This window comes from Clarias gariepinus, chromosome 21, assembly GCF_024256425.1.
Source record: "Clarias gariepinus isolate MV-2021 ecotype Netherlands chromosome 21, CGAR_prim_01v2, whole genome shotgun sequence".
Lineage (NCBI taxonomy): Eukaryota > Metazoa > Chordata > Actinopteri > Siluriformes > Clariidae > Clarias > Clarias gariepinus.
This window is the reverse complement of record NC_071120.1, coordinates 9352586-9372703: the sequence shown is the minus strand read 5'-3', so window position 1 is coordinate 9372703 and position 20118 is coordinate 9352586. Positions and strand designations below refer to the sequence as shown.

At 39.3% G+C, this 20118-nt stretch overlaps 1 protein-coding gene across 2 annotated transcripts in view; it reads right to left on the bottom strand.

Moving 5' to 3' along the window:
* Positions 1–17007, bottom strand: part of htra4 (HtrA serine peptidase 4) — a 28121-nt gene extending 11114 nt beyond the window's left edge. Inside the window, exon 1 of one of the 2 annotated variants that reach the window (XM_053480706.1) lies at positions 16489–17007. In XM_053480706.1, coding sequence (XP_053336681.1) covers positions 16489–16903 — 415 coding nt within the window. In that variant the 5' untranslated portion in view covers positions 16904–17007. Of the gene's footprint in view, positions 1–14921; positions 14971–16488 lie in introns of those variants that run through there. The other variant, XM_053480707.1, reaches the window with a different exon arrangement.
* Positions 17008–20118: the final 3111 nt, after the last annotated feature.

Sequence of the window (20118 nt, the reverse complement as noted above, 5' to 3'; positions counted from 1 at the left end):
GAAATAGAAATTTAATCGTTGCTATGCTGATGATACTCAGCTCTACCTCAGATTAAATTCAACCTCCTCATCTACTCTACCATCATCCACTTTAACCATCTGTTTGGAGGAGATAAATGTGTATGTGTGTGTATGGGAATGTGTGTCTCCCAATAAGAAACCTTAAATGACACTTCAACTGTTGACTAGAGCCAGGGATGTAGCATTTAAATCCAAGGACAGGACAGTATATAATACTGCCAGGACTGCACTTAGGAAGGCATAAACTTGGCCAAGACACAATATAAATGGCGGATTTAAGCCCTTTTTAACAACTCCACCAACTCCTGACAGGTGTGGTAGAGAATTAGGATCATCAGACTATAAGAGAACAAAATTTCTATCTTTTAACAGTTGTTGCACCCTAGCGGCGGAGTTGGATAACTTTTAATAAAGCTTTGATAAAGGCAACAGAGATCCACCACTGCCCCACCTTTCCTATGGTGATACTGCCCCATCCTAAGCAGACATGAAGAAATGGCAGTGCTTCTGCAACATCAATCCCAGTAAGGCTGTTGGACCAGGTGGAGTGCCGAGCCAGGTGCTCAAGGACTGTTGAGCTAAGCTTGCCACCATCTTTAATTTGTCGCTTCCCATATCAAGGGCGCCAGCATGCTTAAAAAAAATCCACAATAGTTCCCATCCCAAAAGATCAAACATTTCCTGTTTAAATTATTACAGACCAGTCGCACTTAGACCTATAACTGCAAAATGTTTGGAGAGGTTGGTGATTAAGCGCATCGAGGATGTCATACCATCCACACTGGACCATTACCAGTTTGTATATAAAGCAAACAGATTGACATAGGATGCTGTGGCTATTGTGCTCCATTTTATGTTAGAACATCTGAAAAAAACAAAAATACATATGCTAGGCTCCTCTTTGTCGAATTTAGTTCAGTGTTTAACACCATTTTGCTAAACAAGCTCCAAACTAAGCTTGGATTAAGCACTGTACTGGACTATGGACTTTTAACAAATCGCTTTCAGTGTGTGCGAGTAGACAAAAACATATCATCCATTGTGCATATTAAGTCCTGTATTAAGTCCTTTACTTTATACACTATACACATGACTGCTGCACCTCCCTTCCTTTTAACTACATCATAAAGTTTGGCGATGACATTGTGATGTTAGGCCTCATCACTAACAATGATGAATCCTTAAACAGTAGGGAGGTGGAACATTAGGCAGTTTAATGCGATACCCATAACCTGACCCTCAATATCAAAAAGACCAGGGAGATGATTGTGGATTTTTGCAGGAACACAAGGACCATTCACTTATCACTTATTATCAGAAATGGAACGGTATAGAGGGTCACCAGCTTTAAATTTCTTGACCTAACTGTGACAGAGTATCTAACATGCAATAACATCACCTCTGCCATAAGAAAGGCACAGAAGTTCTTGAGGAAACTGAGAACCGCCAACATTTCTTAGCAGGTTTTGGTGAACTTTTACCATTGTGCAGTAGAGAGTGTGCTGACATAATGTGGTTTGATGTGGCTGCACTAAGGGGGTGGTGAAAGCAGCGGGGAAAATCACCGGGACTAGTCTCCCTGAGATTAACACCATTTGCATCACATGCTGCGTTCGATGAGTGCACAGCATTCTGCGTGATCAGTATAACTCTGCACATCACCTGTTCCAGCTACTGGCCTCAGCCAAAAGGTAGAGGTCAATACACACCAGAACCACCAGACTGCCCCACTGTCCTTTTTCTACAGCTCTGAGGCTGGTGAATGGTTACCCCCTTCTCTGCCCCTGCCCCCCATTCTTACATATCACACATTACTATTTACCAAACATGGGAAAGACAGTGAAGATGGACTCATCAGAGAACAATAAATTTTTCACATTGTGCACAGCCCAAGATTTTCGCTGCTGGCATTGAAACCAACGTTTGGCATTGGCATGAGTGACCAAAGTTTTGGCTATAGCAGCCCGGCCATGTACATTGACCCGGTGGAGCTCCCGAAGAACGGTTTTGGTGGAAACCGAAAAAATTGAGATGCACATTTAATTCTGCAGTGAGTTAGGCAGCTGTGGTTTAATGTTTTTTGGATACAATCCGGGTAAGCACCCGGACAACCCTTTCAGACAGCTTCCTCTTGCGTCCACAGTTACTCCTGTTGGATGTGGTTCGTCCTTCTTGGTGGTATGCTGACATTACCCCGGATACCGTGGCTCTTAATACATCACAAAGACTTGCTTTCTTGGTCACAGATGCACCAGCGAGACCCACACCTACAATTTGACCTCTTTTGAACTCTGATACGTCACCCATAATGTTGTGTGCATTGCAATATTTGAAGCCAAACTGTGCTATTACTCTGCTAATTAAACCTTCACACTCCGCTCTTACTGGTGAAATTTGCAATCAATAAAGATTGGCCACCAGGCTGGTTAAAATTATCCATGAAACCTCCAACACTAAGTTGGCCAGTGTTTTAGTATTTAATATTTTCACCGCTGAATTAACAGTGCTGAAGTGGTATAATTAAATCTTTATCCAATCTACTTTTTCAAATCTCGTCTGTGATTCACTCTCTGATTACTGAACAGAAAGTGCACAGTGCATCCGCAAAGCATGTGGCTGACGAAGAAAGAAGTACAACTTAGCATAAAAAAGATGCAAGATACTCAACCTTACAAAATGTTATGTCTTTGTAATAATAAGTTACAGAAAGACAGGCAGATATGTATGTGGTTTTTAACCTAAAATAAAGTATAAACAGTAATATATATATATATATATATATATATATATATATATATATATATATATATATACTATAAAGTATAAAGTATATAACGTGTAAAACAGTGACTGTGTGGTGCACAGTCAGTCATGTTGGAACTGGTGTGGGGTTGTTTTTCAGTAATAGGGCTCGTCCTCTTAGTTCCAGTGAAAAGAACTCCTAATGCTTCAGCATACCAAGAAATTTTGGCCAATTTTATGCTCTAAACTTTGTGGGAACAGTTTGGGGCTGGCCCCTTCCTGTTCTAACATGACTGTGCACCATTGCAAAAAGCAAGGTCCATAAAGACATGGATAAGCGAGTAAGAGGTGTGGAAGAACTTGACTGAATCCTGACCTCAACCCGATAGAACATCTTTGGGGAGAATTAGGCTACATTTACACTGTCAGTTAAATGTGACCCAATTCAGATTTTTTGCTCATATGTGATACATATGCAAAAAAAACACATGCATTTCGATATTCCGAGATCGGTTTCAGGCCTCCTTTATATGTGGAAATAAATCAGATATGTGCTAATGTGATTGTCGTGTAAACAAACAGATTTCCTGAGTCATTGTGTTCTGTACGTCATTAAAACTGCGACTTCTTCGCGGTTTAATGACGTAATGTTATTCTCTGGTGGAAGCGCGTGTGGGATGATCGCAGGTGACATGGAAAAGAAAAAGCACCCCCCCACACCCATACACCGCCTTGTGTTAACGCTTATTTGGGCTAAATAACATTAAGAAATCTGTATTTGGTGAATGAAGCATATGCACAGGCTGCAATTATGGCATTTTTTTTCCTCCGTTTTAAAACCATGTTTCAGATGGTATGGCAAGTTTAAACACGTGAATCTTAAACACGTGATTCATAGTTAAAAGAACGTGTAAACAGATGGTCAAAAAAATCTGATATAGGCAACAAATCAGAATTGGGCATCGAGACCTGCAGTGTAGGAGACTGCGAGCCAGGCCTTCTCATCGAACATCAGTGTTTGACCTCACAAACGGGAAGAATGGTCAAAAATTCCCATAAACACACTCCTAAACCTCGTGTAAAGCCTTCCCAGAAGAGTTGATGCTATAAATTTGTTTTATATAATTTATATAATGTATTCCATTTTTTTAATTGTCAATGCATTTTATTTTATAGATGCCAAATTAAAAATAACATTATACATGTAAATGCTCTTACTCTATGTCTTATGTTTGCATTGCCCGGGGGCACCTTGCCCACTACCACCAGCGCAAGCACAAGAAAAAAAGAAAAGTACCATATAAGTAAAATCATCTGAGCTACGTTTTAATTTTTAATATTTTACCTAAGTAATTGTACTTTCATTTAAATACATGAAGTTTTTTTTTTTTTTTTTTTTTACCAGAGTAACAGTAATGGTACCTTTTTTCTTGAGTAAAATAATTTAAGACTCTTTACACCTCTGCAATCTGATAGCATTTTTCAAGTAATAGTGGAAAGACTTTTGGTAGTGTTTTGCTAAAGGATGTGCAACCAGGTGAATATAAAGTTTTCTTTATATTCTCATAAAGTTTTAAGATTTATATTTTAGTTTTTTCCCTAATTAAAAAAATTATGAATATCTAGATATAAAATATCTGATGTGATTCAGCTGGTTCAGTTGTTTTTCAAAAAAAAAAAAACTTTTATACTGTCTATGTATGCACTTTTTGTATATATTAAAAGGAGGATAATGAGAACTGAAAAGATGATTAAATTTGATGGTTAAATATTTGTATAACAGCAACTAATCTGCTGAAATGTCAGAATTACTGCAGATCAAAACAAAGCTCATTTTAGTCAAAAGAGACAAAATGCATACACACTATACTATACTGTACCTGCTTTCAAGCTTTATTCCTTGGACTTGAAATGAATGCCCACAGAAATCCTTAAGCAATCAAAAACCACTGTTTATTTTTTATTTTTTTGTGTTTCTAAACGCCATTTCCCAGAAAGCACCTCGGTTAGGTGATGGGAGCTTTCACCTGAACCGGGGTAGCTCATTAGTTAAGTATATATAGAAATGTGTTCAGTCAATCAGGGTCTTGCATCTGTTCAGTTAAGTAAGAGGTTGTGTTAAACTAAAATGTTTCTGTGTCATGTTGATTTCGGTGGCTCCTGGTCTGTTCTGTTCAGTTTAATTATGGTGTTGTGTTTGACTAATGTGTTCTGCGTCATGCCGAATTCCGTAGCTTCGGTCCAGCTCTGTAGGTTCTGTTTTGTTAAGCTCCTGTTTGGTAAAGTTCCTGTTCTGTTTGTGTTTGGTAAAAGTTCTGTTTGGTTAAACTGTTTTGTTAACTTACTTGTTTTTTTTTTTTTTTTAGTTTCATTGTTGCTCCTTCTTAGTTTCAAAGTGAGAGTTTTGTTCATGTTCTGTTTTCTTCATTAAAAGTACTCACCTCTGTGATTATGCCTCACCTAAAGTCCACACACAGCATTCATGACAATTACTGCCCACCCAAAGTACTAAAGTGATGACTGTCGAATTTGGCATTCAATTAATTAAGTAAGTAAATAAATACTAATAATCTGCTCATTGATCTGAATCTGTTATGCTATGTTCTCTCCGTGCATCCATGCCTCCCCAGAGTGGCAAAGCATTTAAACAGACATGCAAGGACAGAGTATAGCAGAAAGGAAATGGGGATGCAAAAAGTAAGCACTTAAAGAAGATGCAGCGAAATGTTGGAAAAATTTCTAATCTAAACAGGGCTTCTAGCGCAGGTCAGCTTCATCTTACTGTAACTTACTGTAAATATTGGACGTAATGCCCCTATCGCCACTTAAAATACTATGTCCTAAAAGATTAATACTATTAATTGTAAAGTTAACTGAGTATTTTACCAAACACATTAAAAAATCACATTATTTTATATACTGTAGCTAGTAAGGGAGTAGTAAGACAGGAGCTGTAGTGCAGACATAAACAAAAATGAGTTATACAATCTAATGTATACATTAGATAGAAAAAAAAAAAGTAAGTGGTCCGTGGTTTATAAATTTTGGGTGCATATGATGGCCTGAGTTGGCCTGGGATTTCCCAGTCTGGAATTGTATCCCAGTCCACCCCTAAATAAAAACATTTTGAATTTACCATTGCATTGCTGTTGTGGTCTGTACACATATATTATGTTTTATTTTAGATTAATGTAATTTATACAAATCTGAATTGTTTTTTTTTGCATATATGATGAATAGATTATGGATTAAAAAATATGCATGATGTTACAGAAAAACAATGAGCTGGTGTGATGCGGTGGTGTGAGCACGCTAAATGAGTTCATTTTCTTATAACAGCACATTCTGATGTGTTCTATTCCTATACAACTGAAATTTGTTTACGGATTAATATAAATTCATTAATTTAATATACGATTTGGAACATAAAACTTTTCTTTTTTTTTCGCTTGTGCAGTCACTATGGTTTGTTGCTCAACAACTGCAAAGCACAATGTCATTCTCTGTTCTGGAGCCTTTTCCTTGGTGGTGAATTAAAAACTTTACCTCTAATTCTCTACGTCTTCGCACTAGACACTTTTTCTATAAACATAAAATAAATCACTCACAGGTAGGTTTACCACAAAAACAGTTCTACAGTGTTTCTGGTTATAAATTGAAGATTTGATAACAGGTCATTTTTATTACACTAAAAAGAAAAGTTACATGTGTAAATAATTTTAAAAGTATCCATAGTTAAAATTACAGCTAGAATGAAAGATGTATTATCAGCATTGTTTAATAGACTAAAAGCTATTAAAGTTCTCCTGACATTAAATGAGCATTGTAATGTGGTCCCATTTTTTTATCCTATTCAGAGGTTTATGGGAATACCAATAAATCTATTATCACATTAACACCTCCTTTTACGTTCTTATGAGAGGCCTTGTTTTAATTTTACATGAAGTTGTAAAGTTTGACTCCTGCCCCACTGACACGTGAACCCAAAGAATTACTTTCCTATTGCTGGCTTCAACTTTCTCACTGCAGTTTACAATGCATATCAAAAAATCACAACGTAATAAAATTTTTTTCCACAATTTAGTTTAAAAAATGAAACTCATATTCTTTAATTATTGCATGGAAAATTTTATATTTCAACTCTTTTTTTTTTTTTAATGTTGAGGATTATCAAATTTATCGCAGGCACACTCAGACAGCGAGGCAATTTGGGAATGCCAACTAGCCTAATCTGCATGTCTTTGGACTGTGGGAGGAAACCAGAGGAAACCCAACAAATATGTGAGGACATGCAAACTCCATGGAATCCAACCTGAATAAGAATTAAACCCATACCCTGGTGGTGCAAGGCTGTTAACACACCTGATAACAGCTTACAGTTCATGCAATCAAAATTACAGTACCTTAAAATATTAGAATATTTCATTCTGAGTTTAAGGAAATTACTATTCATATAGGATAAATAGTGTGTATCTCTCAGTCTAGTCCAGCACAGGCAATCACAATCGTGTGGAAGAATGATGACTTGACAAATGTCCAGAAGATGATGATCAACCCCTCTACCACAATGGTCACTGCTAAAAGGTCTGGCAGTTCACAGAGTGCTGTGTCAAAGTATATTCATCTTGAGGATATGGTCTACAACTGTTGCATTTCCATTTTCAAGAGGCAAGGTCAGAAAAAAGAACTGGACCATTGCTCAGTGGTCCAACATCCTCTTTTCAATTTTGCATTTAGTTTGGAAATCAAGATCTCAGAGTCTGGAGGAAGAATGGAGACCCAGATAGCACAGGTACGTCGTGGAGAAGTCGTATTTTGATCATCTGTAGATCGCCTGTTTGAGCTGTTAAATGATACATCGTCTTTACGTCTATGCGACGTATCTTTATAATCCGAAATTTGCTGGTATGTGGATGGGAAATATATCTATATATAAATAATCTGAAAATAGAGTGGAGAAACACCAAAGGAGAATTAACCAGAAGGTGGCGCTAGTGCAACACTTACGGACGCAGAAGAACAGTTTGTTGAGAAGATAAACGTTTGGTGGCCGTGTGGAAAAGGTAAGCAGGAATTAATTCCCATCTTTCTAAATAGAAACTAAATAATGAACATAAATGTCACCTGCTGTTTAGTCACGTTATTTTGGTTTAAGCTGTTTCTTGTATTTTTAATTACACTTAAAATACCGGCGGTTATATGCGCGTGCTTAACCTGCGGGTCGGTTCTGGTTTCGGTCTGTTCTCATGAGTTGTGAAGCGTATCTCACTGTCATATTTAAAAGTCATAACGTACAGTTATGAAGTACAAAACGTTTCTGTTGGTGGTAAATTATTTTTCCTTTGATTGATACTTATTTGTGGTGTTTTATGTTTTGTACATATTTTAAAATTGAGATCTCATTGGTAAGTTGCTGCTGGTGTAAAACAGTGTTTTTATTGAATATAAAATAAAAATCTCCGTTTTATCCCGTTTGTCTTATGCTCCCTTCCTTCACAAAACATTTGGCAAATGTATGAACATCTGATTAACATTGTCTAAAGAGCGGATCAGGGTCGTTTTAATTCATTTACATCTTAAATACGTAGACTACTAACATCGGGCACGGACGCCCTCTGCCAGACATCTGCCAGATGAAAAAGACGACGTCGCATAGACGTCTCCGCGACGTGTGTGTGCTATCTGGGAAGGCACAGAATGCAAGTTGCTTAAAATCAAACTTTTTCACATCTGACATGTTATATGTTTGTGTTGGTCCACTGTGTTTTGTCAAGTCCAAGGTCAATATAGTTGTCTACTAGGAGATTTTAAAGCACTTCTTGTTTCAAAATCCAGCAAGATGTCCCTGCATTATCAATTAAATCTTATTATTTATAAGATAGGTATGTTCTACACATATTTCGCGGTGAGAAGAAACCAACGTGTATCTAGAGCTTATGTGTGTAAAATTGAAACAGTTTTATCAGAATGCACTTAGGTATGTTTACCTCAGATGTAATTAAACAAAAATGCATGACATATTTTTGTATATTCTAAGTGTATTTAACATTAGTTTGTTTGCAAGTAGGCTGTATCAAAGTCAAGTTTAATAAACTTTTATTTTTTTTTACTTTTAACTTCTTTTCTATGGAACTCCAAAGTGTTCGAAATTAAATAAATAAATAGGACATGATGAAATAAATAACTCTATGAATAAATAAGACATACAGTATATGTAATATGAGAATGATATTGTGAAATAATGAAACATATTTTGAAAAAAAGCTAATTATTGTGAAATATATTGCACTCTGCTATATAAATTTACTTATTATTATGAAATAATATTTCATGGTCATTATTTTTCCCAATAACAGATTCTTGCAGAGACATTTTATTTAATTCATGCTGTTTTTAGTTCAAAATGTAATTTTTTCAAAGTCAGTTTTTATTTCAAAATCCTGTTTTTCACGATGGCCTTTTTATTTCATAATGCGACTTTTCAGCAGAATCAGTCATTCTGTCATTTAAGAGCGATAGGGCGGAGCCAGCTGTGTGATTGGTTGCTCCTTTATTCAGACGTAAGTAATAACGCATGAAGTAACAAGTTAGGTCTAATGATGCAATATGTATCCTATGCAGTAGGTGGCAGTACAGTGTCTACTGGCAAATTATCCCTCTCTATCTGATCAGCTAAAATGAAAAGAACTGGCTGAAGTTCCCACCAGTCCGCCATCTTCCGTGACTTTTGACTTAGCACACAACTTACTAGTATAAACATATAAGGCAATACAGAAATAAATGCTTTTTATTTCTAACTCCATGATCGTTCCTGATTTTTATTAATTTATACATTGTAAAGGAATGCTGAAGGCGTCCTCCTTTGAACAGTTAATATTGAGATGTTTCTGCTACTTCTGCTCTGTAAAGACTTCATAACGCCTCTAATCTGAGGTGCTGTTAATTGGTCATTTTTCAGGCTGATAACTCTAAATGAACTTCTGGTCTGTGGCAGAGGTAGGGTTTGGTCTCGCCCTCCTGGGACGGCCTTCATGAGAGCCAGTTTCATTATGGTGCCTGACGGATTTTGCAAATGCACTTGACAATACTGTTCTTGCAAGAACTATTACAGAAAGGCTGACCTCTGTGTCTTAAAATAACAACTTACTGTTGTTTTTCTTGTTGTTATGTAATTACCTAATTCCATATGTTATTTTATAGTTTTGAAATCCCCAGTATTGTTGTAGAATGTAGAAAATAAATCACTAAACAAAAACAAAGAAATTTGCAAGAGTTCTAAAACTTTTGAACGGTAGTGTATATTGGGTCACATTTGTAAAACAAAGAAAAAAAAACATTAAGACAAACAACAAATAAAACTGTGAAGACAATATTTTAGCAGGTCAGGGAGGATCATCTTTATGCAGTCAGTGTAAGATACACCACTCAGTGTATCAGCAAGCAAGTATACACCAATCAGTGTAAGCTGCAAGTGCAGTAGGTCAGTGATGATGATGTCCAACACCTCTCTCCTGATCTACCAGAGTGAAAATGGGGCTAATCAAACTGAAGAGGTAAGCTGGAATAAAATCAGTAGCAGCATCAGCTCATGCTAGTAATTATTATTGTAGTCAATATTATTTCAATTATTTCATTATTATTTTTATTATTTCAATATTATTTCTCAGCCTTATTTTGAATTAATATTGTCTACAATATTGATTAAAATGAGTAAGTTTACTAGCCCGAGCTAATGCTGCCTCTGATTTTATTTCAGTTTATTTGTTTAGTCGATTTTCACTTGGCTCGTGTATAGAAGGGGAGAAGTGCTGGTCAACATCATCACTGACCCTGAGGCTGCTGGATCCAGACTCACTGTCCCTGACTGTAATGTTAGAGCTGTCAGAGTCTGTGGAACTGTAATTTCCCTTCACGCAAAAGGCATAATCTGCTAATTTAGAAATTCACAGCATCTGCTTTTAAAGCTTTTTCTTCTTGTCGCATAAATTTTCAGCTCCACCTTTTCTTTTTTTTTTTCCAATTTGCATTCATGGCAATTATTCATTCTTTGCTGTATCGAGAAATGATCCATATCTTTCCCTCTGTAAATTAAATGTGAAAGGGGGCGTGGTTTCAGAACACGTATGGAATAACATAAACTGTGCCGCTTTGGGCCGGATAGCCGAGAAAAAAAGAGCTCAGAGCCAACAAAAGCGTTCAGCACAAAACCTTTATCAGCCTTTTTCAGCGTCACAAAATTATAATACAAAACATGCAGTAAAAGTAAAGAAAACGGTAAAACAATAGAGCATTTTGGTGGGGAGCAGCACAGCTGAGCTCCTGCTCCGTTCTCTCCTTCTCATGTGCACACCTCCTCAGCGGACACGCGCAGCAACTCATAAAGGGCAACATACTGTACATACATGATGTGATATACAACATAGTGGTGAGTGTTACAAAACACGCGCACTTTATCGACGGCGCCCGTACGATTAACGCACTCTTCTCAGTTTCCGTCATTTTTAAAATAAGTTTACCGGGGTAACGCCCGGTACTCCAGACGGCCATTCCGCCACTGCCTAGCACGTTATTGCTAGCTGTAGCGGCGTCCCACGGAGCAGGTATTCATGGAAACTAATGGATGTTAAAGGATTAGCCAAAAAGCGTGCAGGTCCAACCAGTGGCGGCTGGTGAAAAATTTTCCTGGTGGGGCTGATGTGACAAAATATTTCTTTGCTTAGTCCAATATAAGAATTAAAATCAACAGTCAGACGATGATTACAATTAACAGTAATGCTTTAATCTCCTCCTCAAAATCACCAGTTTTACAGATAAAGTAAATGAACAAATTTCCATTGTATAATACATGCATGCTTAAGAGAGTATCAAATACAATAATCAACATCAAAGGGTATGATCAGCTGGATCACCTTTCAAGCAAAGTTGCATCTCAAAGTGGTTCACACAAAGAAAAACAGTTTTAAAAATGCAATTTAACACAACAGTCTAAAATGGGTATATTAATAAGGATCTTAAATGCAACCACGGGGGGGCACAATCCAGTGTCTTCTTGTGCCAGTCCCAAGTCTGGATAAATGCAGAGGGTTGTGTCAGGAAGGGCATCCGACGTAAAACATTTGCCAAATCAATGATGCGAATCAAGAATATAATTCCCATACCGGATCGGTCGTGGCCCGGGTTAACAACGACCGCCACTGGTGCTGTTGACCTACAGGGTTCTGGTGGAAATTGGGCTACTGTTGGTCGAAGAAGGAGAGGTGGAAGGCGTGTTCGTAAGCAGAGAGAGAAGAGGAAAGGCAAGAGTTTAGGAGTGATAGTAGGGACTTTGAATGTTGGGACCATGCAAGGGAAGGGAAGAGAGTTAGTTGATATGATGCAGAGAAGAAAGGTGGATATACTGTGTGTACAGGAGACCAGGTGGAAAGGTAGCAAGGCTAGAAGCTTAGGATCAGGGTTCAAATTGTTTTACCATGGTGTGGATAGGAAAAGAAATGGAGTAGGAGTTATCCTAAAAGAGGAGTTTGTAAGGAATGTTCTAGAGGTGAAGAGAGTATCAGATAGGGTGATGAGTCTGAAGCTGGAAATTGAAGGGATAATGTTCAATGTTGTTAGTGGTTATGCCCCACAGGTAGGATGTGAGTTAAAGGAGAAGGAGAAATTCTGGAGTGAGTTAGATGAAGTGATGCAGAGCATCCCCAGGGGTGAAAGAGTGGTGATTGGTGCAGACTTCAATGGACATGTTGGGGAAGGGAACAGAGGTGATAAAAATGTGATGGGCAGGTTTGGCCTTCAGGACAGGAATGTAGAAGGACAGATGGTGGTGGACTTTGCAAAGAGGATGGAAATGGCAGTGGTAAATACTTTCTTCCAGAAGAGGCAGGAACATAGGGTGACATATAAGAGTGGAGGCAGAAGCACTCAGGTCGACTACATCTTGTGTCGACGTTGTAACCTGAAAGAGATCAGTGACTGCAAAGTGTTGGTAGGGGAGAGTGTAGCCAGACAACACAGAATGGTGGTGTGTAAAATAACCCTGGTGGTGAGGAAGGCGAAGAGGACAAAGGCAGAGCAGAGGACAAAGTGGTGGAAGCTGAGAAAGGAAGAATGTTGTGAAGTCTTTAGGGAGGAGTTGAGACAGGCTATGGGTGGTCAGGAGTTTTCAGTTGACTGGACAACTACAGCCAATGTGATCAGGGAGACAGGTAGGAGGGTACTTGGTGTATCATCAGGTAAGGGGAAAGTGGACAAGGAGACTTGGTGGTGGAATGAGGAAGTCCAGGAGTGTATACAGGGAAAGAGGCTAGCTAAGAAAAAGTGGGACACTGAGAGGACTGAAGAGAGTAGACAGGAGTATAGGGAGATGCAGAGTAAGGTGAAGGTAGAGGTGGCAAAGGCCAAACAAAGAGCATATGAGGACTTGTATGCTAGGCTAGACAGTAAGGAGGGAGAGGGGGATCTGTACAGGTTGGCAAGGCAGAGAGATAGAGATGGGAAGGATGTGCAGCAGGTTAGAGTGATTAAAGATAGAGATGGAAATGTACTGACAGATGCCAGGAGGGTGATGGGAAGATGGAAGGAGTACTTTAAGGAGTTGATGAATGAGGAAAACGAAAGAGAACAAAGAGTAGAAGAGGTGACTGTTGTGGAACAGGAAGTAGCAAATATTAGTAGAAGTGAGGTGAGAAGGGTGTTGAAGAGGATGAAGAGTGGAAAGGCTGTTGGTCCTGATGACATACCTGTGGAGGTATGGAAGTGCTTAGGAGAGGTGGCAGTAGAGTTTTTGACAAGTTTGTTTAACAAGATCTTGGAGAGTGAGAGGATTCCAGAGGAATGGAGGAGAAGTGTATTGGTGCCAATTTTTAAGAACAAGAGAGATGTGCAAAGCTGTGGCAATTATAGAGGTATAAAGCTAATGAGCCAGACAATGAAGCTGTGGGAGAGAGTAGTGGAAGCTAGGTTAAGGGCAGAGGTGAGCATTTGTGAGCAGCAATATGGTTTTATGCCTAGAAAGAGTACATCAGATGCAGTATTTGCTTTGAGGATGCTGGCGGAGAAGTACAGAGAAGGTAACAGGGAGTTGCATTGTGTCTTTTTAGATTTAGAGAAAGCGTATGACAGGGTGCCAAGAGAGGAGCTGTGGTATTGTATGAGGAAGTCTGGAGTGGCAGAAAAGTATGTTAGAGTGGTGCAGGACATGTATGAGAGCTGTAAGACAGTGGTAAGATGTGCTGTAGGTGTGACAGAAGAGTTTAAGGTGGAGGTGGGTCTGCATCAAGGATCGGCTCTAAGCCCCTTTTTGTTTGCTCTGGTGATGCACAGGATGACAGATGAGGTAAGACAGGAGTCCCCATGGACTATGATGTTTGCAGATGACATTGTGCTCTGTAGCGAGAGCAAGGAACAGGTGGAGGAAAATTTGGAGAGGTGGAGGTATGCTCTGGAAAGCAGAGGAATGAAGGTTAGCCGCAGCAAGACGGAATACATGTGTGTAAATGAGAGGGACCCAGGAGTATCGGTGAGGCTACAGGGAGCAGAGGTAAAGAAGGTGCAGGATTTTAAGTACTTGGGGTCAACGGTCCAGAGCAACGGAGAGTGTGGAAAGGAGGTGAAGAGGCGGGTACAGGCAGGTTGGAATGGGTGGAGAAAAGTGTCAGGTGTGTTGTGCGATAAAAGAGTATCAGCGAGAATGAAAGGAAAGGTGTACAGGACAGTGGTGAGACCAGCAATGCTCTACGGCTTAGAGACAATGGCGCTGAAGAAAAGACAGGAGGCAGAGTTGGAGGTAGCAGAGCTAAAGATGTTGAGGTTCTCTTTAGGAGTGACAAGGATGGATAGGATTAAGAATGAGTTCATCAGAGGGACAACCCACGTTAGATGTTTTGGAGATAAAGTCAGAGAGGCCAGATTGAGGTGGTTTGGACATGTTCAGAGGAGAGATTGTGAATATATTGGCAGAAGGATGCTGAGGTTGGAACTGCCAGGCAGGAGGTCTAGAGGAAGACCAAAGAGGAGATTTATGGATGCAGTGAGAAAGGACATGAAGTTAGTTGGTGTGAGAGAAGAGGATGCAGAGGATAGGGTTAGATGGAGGCAGATGATTCGCTGTGGCGACCCCTGAAAGGGAACAGCCGAAAGACAAAGAAGAATAAGGATCTCACCGAATTTGGTGGAAACTGCTCTTCGCTCGTTAAGTTCGCCATCATTACTCTGATTAACCGCGCCTCTCTCTGATTGACCACGCCTCAAAAGAAAAAAAACGTAAATCTCGCGGTATTTTCTGCTGCTTGGGGCAGAATTTTCAGCGCCCCAAGACCATAAAATTCTGAGGAACTGATTGGCCACATATTTATTAATTTACCCTAGCAACAGTACATCACGGGCTATTTGGCTGCACTCAGGGGCGCTTTTTCTCAGCGCCCCATGACAGAAACGATACAAGTCTGTCTGTGGAAATTCACTGGTGAATGAATGTCACTAGGTGGGAAATGTTGTATATGTTATTCATATCGCATGTAGGCACATACTGGTGGGTAAACCGAATTTAAAAACTTAATTTGTAAAAATATATTTTACATTTTTAGCCCCTCTTATCAGGGAGGGCGGTGCCCCAGCGCCCCCTATGGGCCGGCCGCCACTGGGTCCAACCCACTAGCGCTGATTGACAGAAGAACTCATTCTGCTGAAAAGTCGCATTAAGAAATAAATAGGCCATCGTGAAAAACGGGATTTTAAAATAAAAACTGACATTTAAAAAATTACATTTTTAAATAAAAACAGCGTGAATTAAATAAAATGCCTCTGCAATAATCTCTGTTATTGGGAAAAATAATGACCATGAAATATTATTCCATAATAATAAGTAAATTTATATAGCAGAGTGCAATATATTTCACAATAATAAGCTTTTTTTTTTATTTTAAATATGTTCCATTATTTCACAATATCATTCTTATATTACATGTATGTGTCTTATTTATTCATAGAGTTATTTATTTCATCATATTTATTTATTTAATTTTGAACACTTTGGAGTTACATACTATTCGCTTTCCATTTTTTATTTTTCTGTCTTTGTAATTTTTACCTTCCATGAATATCTTAATTTAAATAAACAAAAATTATAAAAACACTAATGCAATGCAACCCATCTTTCTCAAGCCTTTTTTTTTTTTTTTTTTACATTAGAAATGTCCTGGATGTGATTAGCCTCTGTGACGCCAGGAAGTTTTCTACCTTCTTGTCCTTAGGAGTTTAATTATAATCTAAAGCATGTGTGATAACAAAATGTTACTTTAAATGTCTTATAAATAATAAAAGTGCAAGAATAACTTTTTTCCCTTTTTTGTGTGTGATGTGGAAGAAACTGAATTTAAGTTTTATATCTGGCTCCACTGTTAGCCAAAACTCATTATTTTGGCTAAATATAAGTTGCATTTACCTACATTTCTTTAATTCACAAACCATTTGTTGTTTTTAAAAGGTAGTAAATGATTTAGACAACTAAGTTCCCAAATATTGTGGAAGTTTAATTGCATTTTTTTCATTTATAAAAGTAAAATTCAACAAAATTCAATGTTTTTGCTGGTTATTATATATTTTTATCCACTAAAAACAGCATACATTATTAACAATTATTAATTTCCATTTATCATTTGACATTTTTACGAAGCATTTAAAATATATTTACAAAGGGAATGAGACAGGACGCGCGCCTCATTAACTCACCGGACTCGCACGCGCCTTTTTGTACAGGGATGACAGCGGGCGCGCGGCTCCGCTCGGCCCTCCGGTTCTCAGCTCTGAGACGGCACTCACTCGGATACGTGCGGCCGTCGCTTCCGCAGACTAGTCCAGCGGTGACACACATGCACGTGCGCGCCCCCGCGGCGCGATCGCAGCGCAGACCATCGCCGCAGCGCGCGCGGCCCCGTTCACCGCACAGGTCTCCCTCTCCTGAGGCGCACTCAGCACAGCAGCGGCACGCGTCCCTCACCACGCCGAAGTAGCAGGACTCCGGGGAGGGCGGGCAGCGGGACGGATCACACACACCCGAACAATCCCGCTCCGGTCTGTGCGTGACAAGCCGCGCGCGAATAAGCGAGGCCGTGAGCAGACACGCGACCATTTTAACTTCCCACATAGTAATAAGAGTCTGTACTGCAGTTAAACAGAAGACTGCCTAATTATCGTCTTCATCTCAAAACACCTCCAGCAGCAGGTCACAGGAATCAGCATTGTGCTTTTACTCTCAGCAGCTCCTCTGAACTCCAAGTGCATCTCTGTTTGATTTGCAGCCTGTGTACCATATGCAGCATATGGCCTGAGGTGTAAGAGGAGGAGTCTTTAGGGTGCTTTAAATCCCACCTTGGTAAACTGATTAACACCTTGACACCTTGATCATTAATACAGGATGGATGGTCTCTGCCACACAGAGAAAACAAGAGCTAAGTATTTAAAATACCTACCTTGAAACAAAAAAAAGTTGCAGTATGTATAAATACTGCGTGTATAAATCTTGCAGTTACAGTATGTATAAATTGTGTTCAGATTCTCTACAGCTATTACTAATTATATGACTATTGCCATAGATAATCTAATGAAACCTTTTCCACATTTAACTTTTATAATTTAACGAAACAATGAAAAACTGGTCATACCTTTTCCACATTTAGTGTGGAATATCCACGAAGCAACTCCTGAAGTTGACACTAGAATCCAGAAAGCACAAAGTCCTATGTCCTGAAGACCTTTCATGTCACAAAACATATATTTACAACTTTACCATTGACCGTTAAAAAAGAGATTCCTTTCATAAATGTTTTGTGGATGTTTTTTTTGTGTGGTAATAACAAACCAAAATTTTAAAAATTTTATTCACACATTTCTTCCATTACATAGCTGATCACTAATGTTTTAAACTCTTTAATTAGGTTGACATTGAATTCTTAAGAAAATGTATCTATTACTATTACTATCTATTAAAAATATACCTATTACAATTTAAGATTGTAAAATTAATTTAAATGCAATTTAAAATTTCACAGTATTACTTGTACATGACAAGATTCCATAACATCCCAGACAAAAAACATAAAATAAAAGTTGAAACATAGCCATAAAGTTAAAATGAAAAAAAAAAAAGGTTTATTTACTGTACTTACTTTAAAACCTTTAAATGAATAAGCACACTAGTTACTTGTTAGTTAATTAAATGATTTTAATTAATCCTTTTTTTTTATAATGAACAGTCTAAAAATTATGTACTATAAATAAAAAAAAATCAATCTACAGCCCAGATTTAAAGTTAAAATAATAAAATAATAAAAAAATAAAACTTCAAACACATCCCACCCTACACATACAAATAAACAGTTGCATGACTTTTCAAATAAACAGTTGTATAAATGTTCCATGCACATATTAGATTATTTTATCTAGATTACTCTAGTAATTTGCTTAAGAATCTTGAGGAGAATGCATCCAAGATGGCGGTGTGGCAGTAGCACACAGCAATCGCTCCGGAGCCAAAATGGTGCTACTTTGTTTACTTCGTGTTGTAGCGCGTTTATTTTACTCAATGTATAAACACGGTGCAAACAATGTTCATATTTACCACCACCAGACTCTTTTACAACTCAATAACTCAATAAAATTCATTCAAGATGAGCTGCGTGAGAAGCTACGCGACCTCGGCTTGCTTCGGGAACCAAGCCTTTAGTCCTTGGCGTTGTCTGATGCCGGTGGCCGGAGGAGGGAACATCGTAAGTGGTGCGCGAGGAAGCGGAAATGCAGCAAGTGAGCGGGAGTCTGTGCTAGGCTAAAAATAAACCCTAGCCGGCCAGCTCTTCCGTCCATCATCTTATCAAATGTCTGCTCCCTGAACAATAAACTGTACTCCAACAGACTACACGGCGTGAGTTTAGGGACTGCTGCGTCTTTTTACGGAGACATGGCTCAGACGCCGCCATTTAACTAGATGGGCTAGCCTCATTTTGCCACGTCAGAAATGCAGCTCTGTGTGGTAAGACTTGCGGTGGCGGCTTGTGTGTTTACATCAACATGGAATGGTGTAAAAACTCCGTGCTAGTTTCTAAATGTTGCTCACCATTGCTGGAGATTGTGACTGTTAGATGTAGACCCTTTTATTTACCACAGGAATTCACCACTGTTTTCATTATCGGAGTGTACATCCCTCCTAGCGCTAATGCTTAGGAGGCGCTCTGTGAACTGTATGCTAGAATCAGTAATCTGCAGAACACACACCCCGATGGACTGTTTATTGTCGCTGGAGATTTCAGCCATGCAAATCTCAAGTCAATGCTTCCTAAGTTCCATCAGTATGTGGACTTTGCAATGAGAAGGAATAACACACTAGATCTTGTTTACACATACATCCCCAGGGCATATCGGGCAGAGCCCTGCCCTCACCTTGGTTACTCAGACCACATCTCTGTTATGCTAATTCCAGCACGTGTCAGGCGATCAAAACCGGTTCTGAAGCAGGTGAAAATCCGGCCAGCTGGAGCCATCTCTGCTCTTCGGGACTGTTTCGAGAACACTGACTGGAACATGTTTAGGGAGGCTGCAACGTACAGTGACTTCACAGACTTGGAGGAGTACTCGTCATCAGTGACCAGCTACTGTACATCAACAAGTGCACAGATGACGTCATTTCGCCGTCGTTTCCACATGCTTCAAGTCTACCACCATCATCCCCATGACAAAGAAGTCTTCTGTGTCCTGTCTTAATGCCTACTGCCCTGTTGCACTCACACCCATTATCATGAAGTGCTTCGATCGGCTCGTCATGAGACACTTTAAGACCCTGCTGCCCCATCCCCCCCCCCACTGCAGTTTGTGCAGCCATCTCCACCACACTCCACCTGGCACTGACACACCTGGACAAGAAGGACACTTACATCATAGATTTCAGTTCAGCATTTAATACAATAATCCCACAGCACCTGATCGGGAAGCTGAGCCTATTGGGCCTGAACACCTGCCTCTGTAACTGGTTCCTAGACTTTCTGGCCGAAAGATCCCAGGCAGTGCGGATCGGGAACTATACAGTACCTCCAGCAATGGGGCCCCCCAGGGTTGTGTGCTCAGTCTCCCGCTGTTCGAGCTGCTGACTCATGATTGTGTAGCGACACACAGCTCCAATCATATCATCAACTTTGCTGATGCCACGACCGTGGTGGGTCTCATCATTAAGAACGACGAGTCAGCGTACAGAGAGAAAGTGCAGAAACTAACGGACTGGTGTAAAGACAACAACTTTTCTCTGAACATCGATAAGACAAAAGAGATGGTTGTTGAGTTCAGGAGGTGTCCACCTGGAGGAGAACCTTACCT